Source organism: Vombatus ursinus, unplaced genomic scaffold, assembly GCF_900497805.2.
Source record: "Vombatus ursinus unplaced genomic scaffold, bare-nosed wombat genome assembly UNPS02014859.1, whole genome shotgun sequence".
Taxonomy (NCBI): Eukaryota; Metazoa; Chordata; class Mammalia; order Diprotodontia; family Vombatidae; genus Vombatus; species Vombatus ursinus.
In genome coordinates this window covers 1,409,212-1,419,074 of record NW_020954637.1, presented here as the reverse complement: position 1 = coordinate 1,419,074, position 9,863 = coordinate 1,409,212, and the positions used below count along the sequence as shown (strand labels likewise).

Here is a 9,863-nt window from a genome sequence, read left to right as displayed (position 1 = left end):
ATGATTTTACTGAGTTAGAAAAAATAATAAAGTTCATTTGGAAAGACAAAAGATCAGGAACTTCAAAGAAACCAGGAGAAAAAGAGGTAAAGGAAGTAGATTAAGCAGTATCAGATTTTAAACTAAATTATGAAGTGAGAGCATTGTTGAAATGTGAAAAGAATAATTTTGATTATTTTAAATTAAAATTTTCTTGTATAAATAAAACCTATGTAGCCAAGAACAGAATGAATGTAGAAAATTGGGAGGAAAACTTTCATAGACAATCTCTCAGAGAGGATGGCATTGGGTTGCAATATTGCTGTGGTGTAGGAAATGATGAGTTGATTGATTTAGAAAAACATGGGAAGACTTGGACTTATGAAGGAAAATGCTATCCACATTCAGAGAAATGATGATAGGAAGAAATGATAGGAGGAAATAAACACAATATGGTCTTACACATATGTGTATGAGTGCATATGATATCTATGTTTATAGATATCTATGTATATGTATGTATCCGCACTCAATTGTAGCCTTCTTTGGGGGGAAAGGAAGGGAAAAAATAAGTAAAAAGTGCTCAGCAGAGAACAAAAGAAAACTAACAAGGAAGCAAAGAAAAGCTAGGCAGCTTTGAAAACAATGTGTAGTATTTATTATATAGGCTTTCTTGAAATGGAAATTTATCATTTTATATTGAATCCTCTCTTATGGTCTGCTATGTACATGGTAATGGTTTTTTTTTCTTTTCTCATTTTGTATTTAAGTTTAAAATAAAAAAAAATTTACAGAAAAAAATGAACAGGATGGTTTCAGAAAACCTGGGAAGGCTTATATGAACTGATACAAAGTGAAGTGAACAGAACTAGGAGAACATTGTATACAGTCATAGCAATATTATAAGGATGTTTGACCAAACATGAAAGACTTAGCTACTTTGTTCAATACCTCAAACCAAGACAATTCATAATGACTCATGATGAAAAACACTATCCATCTCAAAGAGAACTGATGAACTCTGAGTACAGGTTGAAGGATTTTTTTTTATTTTTTGAATTTTTCTTTTTTGAAGCATGGCTAATATATAGATATATTTTGCTTAATTTCACCTATGTAATTTATATTATATTGGGCAGGGAAGGGACTGGAAGGATAAATAGAATTTGAATTCAAAATTTAAAAATAATGGATGTTAAAATAAATAAGCAATACATATATATATAATATATATATATATTAAAAAAGCAATTACTTATGTGAACTCTAGGGTCTGAGTAGTCCATTGCAGTGAATATGGGAATCTCTATTGGGAAACTCATTTTCTCTCCACCCCTCCAAAAAAAATCACTTTATGATATACCTTGTGTGTCTATTTTGTACTACTCTGGCTAGATAGTGACGATGATTCCTACAAAACACAAGAAGAAGGAGTCAAAGATCAAAACCATGTTCTCTAAGTCTAGTTTGCAGAAAACTCCTCTTTCTCCCTCCATATCTGTCCTTCCTACAGCTAAGTCAGAGAAATTGGCACTCCACCCAGGTGGCTTCCAGTCCCAGTGGGAAGATGATCTTGAAGATGAATCCTTTTCCACCTCCAACAATGACTCACAGCAAGTACAGATATGAAGCAGCCAGGCTGAATCAACTTCACCCTTCCTAAGAAGGAATATGCTTTCTTGGTAGCCTTCGTCAGTTTAAGAATGATTAGCTCTTCTGATGTTATGTGTGTATCGGTAGGTATCATGTTCGTCTGGAGTCCACAAATTAGTCTGTGCCCGAGAACAGCACCCCATTGTCCCCTCTACCCCCACCCCATCCCCTCAATGCTTTAGGAAGAAGCATTTGTTTTCATCTACAAAAAATTGCCTGGCACATTAATAAATCCAGGTTGATTGATCTTATAGTCTTAATGTTATAGAGATGACTTGTATTTAAAAGACAACTATTACCCCCCAAAATGTAATTTACAGACAACTTTTCACAAAAATTATCTATTAAAGCATGTTGAGGTCGAGGGATGTGTGTTGGAGGACTCCTCCCATCTTAGAGGAAATCATAGGTTCTTGAAGTCCTGCTGTAATAATAAAATACTGTGTTAGGTGGTGCAGTGGGTAGAGATCAGGAATTCAAATCCCGTATCAGACATGAACTAGCTATGTGACCTTGGGCAAGTCACTTAACCCCATTTGCCTCAGTTTTCTCTATAAAATGAGCTGAAAAAGGCAAAGGCAAACCATTCCAGGATCTTTGCCAAGAAAACCCCAAATAGGGAAACAAAGTCAGGACATGAGTGAAAAAACAACTAAATACAACAACAATAATAAAATACACAGGTACTTTGGTTAAGTAAGGTAAAGGTTACTGAATTTGCAACACATTCAGCATGTATCACATACACTTTCTTGCAGAAATTCTGTTTGACCAGTGAGAATATTTTACCAAAGAATTGCTTGCTTTTCTATGTATCTAATCTGATGAACCAGGGCCTTCCACAAGGAGCTTGGTTCATGGCCAATGACCTAATAAAGTTATTCTACAAGTGCAGGTTGAACTGCATCAACAAAGGTAAACTGCAGTGTTTGAAAAGACCAGATAACTAATGCTATGGCCTTCAGGAGAGCTATAAAAACTCAGCTCCCAGTGGCCTGCTGGAACTGCTCAGCCGGCGATCTCTGGGCGTCTGTGCTAGTGGTGAGAAGACCCTCTCTCCCCCTCCAACCTTCCACTGTGGGATGTCTGGCCTTGAACCTCCAGGGATACTGAGCAGGGTACATCTGGGCTGTGAGCCTCCTGGGCAGGGATTCTTTGAGGTGACTAGCCCAAGAGTGAGAAAAAGAGTACACAGACCACCAGTATGGATACCAATCCAACTTCTGCTATTGCTTCTGATAGGCTGTACCTCTTACAAAATCCTCTTTGTATGAATAGCTTCTCAATACAATTAGATTCTGATTAGTTTAAATAATTAGGATGAGTGATGAATCCTGTCTAGTGGCATTATTCAAATTCACACTATATATTTCCATTGGGCTGGAAACCAATGACTATATTTTATATAATTATAACCTCAGTGCAAATTCAGAGAAATGCAACCACTTCAAGGGATTCATTATTCATGCTAACACAAACTTCACAGACTACAGGGTTGTTTTCCTGTCCTGTCTCTCTTCCTCCTTCCGCCTTTCCCCACTCACCTTTTGGGGCTGCTAGCTTATCAATACCCCATTACAATTATCCTTTCCACATTGTGACTTTCTCCATTGCGGTTTTGATATGTCACGGGTTGGCATAAGGCATTGGGAGTTTTGTGGAAGCCACAGATGACATGCAAAAGCCAGTTGGTGACACAGAAAAAATTTAGAAACTCAGAAATGCATAAAATATATGTACAGTATTGTATAATATCAACATGTTTTATCATTTAATGCCACAATATTTCAAACTTCTTCTTTGGTACAAAGGGAGGGTCAAAAAATTTTATGTGGATTTTCCAAATCATGAGGGCGCCATGCCCCTAACCCTGTGATGTGGAAATGATAACTGTATTTTACTGTTAGGGATAGGGATAGTCACTGGATCTGTGATTTCATTGGAACTCCAGGAGAGGAAACTTCCTTTACCAATGCAAGTCAGCCCTTTCTCTGAAACTTAGAGCCTAATAGAGTTGCCTAGAGCTCTGTTAAGTGACTAACCCAAGGTCACACAGCCAGCATGTGTCAGAGGCCAGATTTGAGCCCAGGTCTTCCTGACTCTGAGGCCAGCCTTCGAGCCTCTATAACTACTATAGCACATTGCCTCTCTGTTATCTTTATACTAAAAAAAAGGGTTTTTTTTTAGTGTTAATAATAGGTGATTTTGAGAAGGTAGGCATGCCTATTACTTTTGATATCAGAAACCTACATAGAAGTTAATGAACCAAGACAACAGGGAGGCTAGGACCAGGGGCTCAGGTGACTTTCGTCTCCCCCTCTGTCTCTGTGACCGAGGATTTCTGAGTATCCTCTGTACCCTCTGCTCCAATGCCTCTGAGCATATTTTTCCAACGGGTCAGACAGTTCCTGGCAGAGGAACGGATCTCCCTACTTCGCTGGGCATAGATAACAGGGTTCACCATGGAATTGACCAGGCATAGCATGGAACAAAAAGCAAAGACCTTCTTAATGTGTTCATTCAATGAGGCAGCCAAACTGTAGACCATGAGGGTCAGTACAGGCAGCCAGCAGAGAAGCAGAACCAGCACTACCACTCCCAGGGTCTTGGCCAACCTCACATCGAGCCGTATCCGAGACACGCCTGTCAATCGCCTCTGTTGGTACACTACCAAATTCGACGTGTGCCGGTAGGCCTTCCATAGGACATAGGTGTAGGTGTAAATGATGGCAACCAGCAGAAGGATGATGAGCACGATCCAGCTGAGCAGGTAGTCATTGGGAATTAGGGGAAAGAGCTCGGAGCAGGGTCTGGGGCAACAGGTCCACCCCATGAGCGGCAGGTAGGAGACCACCACTGAGATGGTCCACATGGCTGCCAGTGCGGCCAGTGCCCTTCCCCGGGTGAGCAGGGCCTTGCACTTGGCAGGGTGGCACAGGCAGAGGTAGCGGTCGATGGCGGTCAGCAGCAGGCTGCCCACAGAGCCCGTAAAGGTCATGGTGACACCCCCAAGTTTCAGGAGGAAGGCGGTCCTGGATTCTTCCTGGTGGAAGACATGGAATTTTACAAAGCTGATGACAAAAACCAGGCTGGCCAGGAAGTCAGCCCCTGCGAGGCTGCTAATGAACAGGTAAGAGGGTTTTCTGCGGAGCCTGGGGGAGGACAGGATCAGGAAGAACACAATGGCATTCTCCAGGACACACAGGATGCCTAAGAGGGAACAGAGCACGGCGATGGCCGTCTTCTGGGGAAAATCTAGTACCATGTAGGCCCGCAAGGCGTCAGAATCCAAGTGTCCCTGGGAGGTATTGGTAGAGTTCCAGCATGTGTCCATGGTGGGCCTGGGTCTCTCAGACCTCTGTAGAAGGAACAGACATGAGGAAAGAAACCATTAGATGCTCCACCATGCCCCAGGGTGTGTGGGAGGTGTGGCCAAGCCACTGGAAAGGGCAGTCCCCCAAACAGAGACAGCCTGGGGACAATTTGTCTTCTATGTCCCAAATCTCCCTGTTCTGGTGGTGATCTCCCAAGTTTTAGAGTCCCAGGCCTCCCATTCTTCCTCACTCTTCTCCATCACCATAGGCCCTTAGCACCTTTAATTATCCCCAGGTGTAAATGACTGATACTCAAAGTGGATTGTGATTCAGACACTTATAATTGTTAACCCAGGCTTGAGGCAGACCTAAGGCCCTATCCTGTAACTCAGTCCTTTGCATGGATATTATATAAGCTCTTATGGTCCTCCACCACGTTTTACTGCTAGTCTTGCAGCATTCAAAGGTGGGTCAGGAAATGAGATAGAGAAGCCATGACTCTAGGAGCCCAATCCCAAGAGCATAGATAGAGAATGATACAGCAAGAAGGGACCTTTAGAATGAAGACTGTCAGAACTGAAACAACCTAGAACAGAGAATGTCAGAGCTGGAAGGGGCCTTAGAACCCAGAATGTCAAAGCTGGAAGGGGCCTTAGAACATAGAATGTCAGAGCTGGGAGTGCCCCTAGAACACAGAATATCAGGACTGGGAGGGCCCTTAAAACACAGAAGGTCAAAACTTGGAGGGGCCTTAGAACATAGGATCTCAGAGGTGGGAGGGACCTTAGAACCCAGAATGTCAGAGCTGGGAGGGGCCTTAGAACAGAATGTCAGAGCTGGGAGGGACCTTAGAACACAGAATGCAAAGGCTGAAAGAGTAATCTTTGCAGAAGAGTTGATGAGATTTTAAAGGCCTTCACAATCATGCTATACAAAGTATCAGTTGAACAAACCAGGGTCATAACATTTGAAGGCCTAAAGGGACTCCAGTCACCATCTAGTCTAATGCATCCATGGAAGGAATTCCCAGTCCAACCTAGCTGACTAGTGGTTTTCCAACCTCTGTTTGAAGACCTCCAAGGAGCGGGTTGCTGCTGGCTCTCTGGGCAGCCCCTTCTGCTTCTGGGCAGCTCTAATGGTTGGGAAGTTTTCTTTACATCAAGCTTGCATTGGCCACTGTAGTTTCTACTGCTCCTGAGGCCAGGCAGAATGAGTCTAATGCCTCCATCCCCCAATCATCCTCCAAGTACTAGAAGACCATTATTAGGTCCCTCCTGAACCTTCTCTGCTCAAGCTTAAATGGGCTTGGTTCCTTTGACAGATTTTCTTGTGTCATGAACTTGAGGCTTGGCCATGTGCTGTTCATTAACATTTTTACCAATGACTTCAATGAAAGTATCAATGGCCTCTCCAAGATCTCATTCACTTTTTGGGGGGCTGCCATATCATATTGTTGACTCAGTGAGCTTGCAGCCCACTGAAACCTCCAGATATTTTTCAGAACAACTGCTATTTACCTATGCCTTCCCCATATTATATTTGTAAGATTTTATCCCTATTGAATTTTATCTTAATAGATTCAAACCCAGGCTATAACCTATAAAGATCCTTGAGGATCTTGAGTCTGCCATCCTGTCTGTTGGCTATCCCTCCCAGTTTCGTGTTGGCGATAAGGTTGGTGAGTGTGCCGTCTATCCCTTTATCCAAGTCATTGATAAAAATGTTAATCAATAGCACATGGCCAAACCCAGATCCTTGGGGCACCCCACTGGAGACCACTGGCCACATTGGCATTGAGCTATTAAAAGCCTCTTCTTTGAGTCAGCCATCCAACTAATTTCTGCTGCCATTTATTTTGTTTCATCCATATTTTCCCATTTTCTTAAAAAAAAATAGTATGTGATTCTCTATCTAAAGCTTTGCTCAAGTCTAGAAAAACTGTATCCACAGCCATCCTCTCACCTACCAGTTTAGTGATCTGATCAAAGAAAGGAATGAGGGTCTTCTAGCATGAGGAGTTCCTGATGAAGCCAGGCTGCCTCTTGACATCATTGTTTACCCTTCTAGATGTTCACCAACCATGTCTTGAATTATCACAGGTGCTTTAACCTACCTAATTTAAGATCCAGTTCAGTTTGCCCTTCCTTAGGTACACTCATAGCCCACTGACCAGAGGTTCGCCATATTGATGCTCAACTTGGGGTGGACACTTGATTGGCATAGACCACTGCAGCTCAGAACTCCGGAGCTCCAGACATGCACCAGGCTTGTCTCCCCTGTGTTGTTACCAACTCTTCGTGGTCCCATTTGGGGTTTTCTGGGCAAAGATACTGGAGTCATTTGCCATTTCCTTTTCCTCATTCATTTTACAGATGTAAACTGAGACAAACAGGGTTAAAGCGACTTGCCCAGGATCACGTAGCTAGTAAATGTCTGAGTGACCCTGAGCAAGAGATGCACCAGGCTTGTCTCCCCTGTAGTCATGATTATAGGCATGATGCCCAGTAAGAAAAGACTTTCTAAGAAATTAGTACCACCCAAAGATAGCTGCCACAGGAGGTGAAACATTCTTCATCACTGTACGGCCTCATGGATTCATAGTCTTAGAGCCATAAGGGGCCATGGAGGTCATCTAGCCCAATCTCATCTCATGGAAAGTGAGGCCCAGACTTAAAGTAACTTGCCTAAGGGAACACAGATAAGTAGCAGAGCTAAGAATGAGCGATCTCAAAGGTTCCTTCTAGCTCTGATACCTGTGATCTTAACACACCCCATGCATCTCACAACTCTGCATACACCTCCTCCCCGCAACCTTCACTAGCAGGAAAGGGGTGGGGGCTGCTGCCAACATGAAACACTATAAGAGGGGCATTTCAATGAAACAAGTGCCCTTGCTTGAAATGTCATCATGGTCTAAAAAAGAGGAGAGAGGGAGGAAGTGCTCACGGCTGGAGTCATGGGCTTGTGGTCAAGCGTGGCAAGACAAGTCTTTTTTCAGCACTTTCTAGAAGACCCCCTTGTGCTCCCCTCTTTCTCTTCCCCTACCTTGTTCCGGAAGCAAGGTCTCGGGGGATCTGAGAGGATCCAAGTAGATCCTCCTCACCCCTCTGGTACTGCTACAGCGGGCTGCCCGGGCTTTGTCAGCCATCACTTCTCCATTGTTGGAGAAGGGAGACTAAAGAGCAAGCAGAGGAAATGACTTACCCAATCCTGGAACTTTCGAGTCAAGACGAGTGATAGGAAGGTTTCTGGGATCGGGGAGCCAAGCTTTACTGGCCCCAACAGACCCTTCCCTGGAGAGTCTGGGAGTCTGGCAGGTCGGGCACCAGCATTGTTACTGTGAAGGACAGTTAGAGCAATTAGAAAAAAATCATCGGGTTGATGTGACCACACATAACCACAGGATACGTGAAGCAATAGTCTGCTTATTTTTACTTCATGAAAGCACAATCTCTTTTTCTTCTAGCAGAAAAGGCCCCAAGCTTTGCACAATAAGCACTCTAGGCTCGCAGGTCCATAGAACTTTTGTTCCAGTTGGCTTTGCACCGATGTCTCAAGGACTATATTCTCCTTTGAGCGTCTTTGCCTATAGAAAGGGGCTTCTGTTGAGACTTTAAGAAAGGAAATGTTACAGGTGGAGGAACTGTGACCTTGGGTGTGATCAGGGGGATTTTTGACTAGAAGTGAAAGTGTTCTCAGGTCCGTGAGAGTGTGAGATACGGTCACACTAAGGTTTGGTTTGGCACCTACTGGGTATAAAATACAGGTGACTTCCCTGAAACCATAGTGGCACAGTAGGTTTGCATGCAGCTGGGTTTCTCTGGAGCAGAGTCAATGTCTACTCCACATAAATGTGTGAAGACAAGGAATTTCAGAGAGTTAGAAATGGAAGAAATTATAGAACATAAGGTACCAGAACTGGGGCCACTGACTTGGCTCAAAGGCCAGAAGACTTAGTACATTGAAGGGTAGAAGGTAGCAGGTTATAGTTGGAAGCAACCTTAAGATACAGAATGTCAGAGCTGGGAAGGGCCTTAGAACACAGACTGTCAGAGCTGGGAGGGCCCTGAGAACACAGAATGTCAGAGGTGGGAGGACCCTTAGAACATAGCATGGCAGAGCCAGGAAGGGCCTTAGAACACAGAATGTCAGAGCTGAGAGGGTTCTTAGTATATAGAATTAGAGCTTGAGAGCCTTTTTTGAACATAGAATACTAGAACGAGATCCTAAGAGCATAGAATATCAGTGCTAAGAAGAACCTTAAAGCAAAGAAGGCTAAAGCTGGGGGAAACTTAGGGGGTACAATGTTAGAACATGGAATTTTGAAGGTGACAGATACCTTACAAGAGAGAATGTTGGTGTTGAGAAAGCACCTAGAACATAAAATGTTATAGTTATGAAGTCCATCAAAGGGGGACCTTGGAACATAGAATATTAGAACTGGAAGAGGCCTTAGAACATAGGTTGTTGTTGTTGTTGTTGTTGTTTTTTCGGTGAGGCAGTAAGTGACTGGCCCAGAGTCACACAGCTAGTGAGTGTTATGTGTCTGAGGCTGGATTTGAACCCAGGTCTTCCCTGACTCCAGGGCCAGTGCTCTATCTGCTGCTCCACCTAGCTGCCCCTAGAACATAAGTTGTTAGGGCTAGTGGAAACATAATATAGAAGGTTAGAACATGGAATTGTGAAGCTGAGAGGAACATTAGAACATAGAATGTGAAAGTTATCATGGACTAGAAACCCTGATTGAACTTTTTCTTTTAAGGATAAATTAACTGAGACCTAGAGAGAGGAGGCGCCTTGTTCAAGTGCCCATGGCTGGTGCATGGTGCCAGCATTCAAGCTTCTTGCCTCTGCAGGCTGTCGTCATCGTCTTCTTCTTCTTCTTCTTCTTCTTCTTCTTCTTCTTCTTCTTCTTCT

General features: G+C 43.3%; 1 protein-coding gene across 2 annotated transcripts in view; it reads right to left on the bottom strand.

The window, feature by feature from the left end:
- Positions 1-3,669: 3,669 nt before the first annotated feature.
- CNR2 (cannabinoid receptor 2) overlaps positions 3,670-9,863 on the bottom strand; it is a 13,601-nt gene continuing 7,407 nt past the window's right edge. Inside the window, exons 2-4 of one of the 2 annotated variants that reach the window (XM_027841337.1) lie at positions 8,151-8,283; positions 7,060-7,263; positions 3,670-4,990 (exon numbers count right to left, since the gene is read on the bottom strand). In XM_027841337.1, the coding sequence (XP_027697138.1) occupies positions 3,929-4,966 (1,038 nt within the window). In that variant the 5' untranslated portion in view covers positions 4,967-4,990; positions 7,060-7,263; positions 8,151-8,283 and the 3' untranslated portion in view covers positions 3,670-3,928. The remainder of the gene's footprint in view (positions 4,991-7,059; positions 7,264-8,150; positions 8,284-9,863) is intronic. The other variant, XM_027841336.1, reaches the window with a different exon arrangement.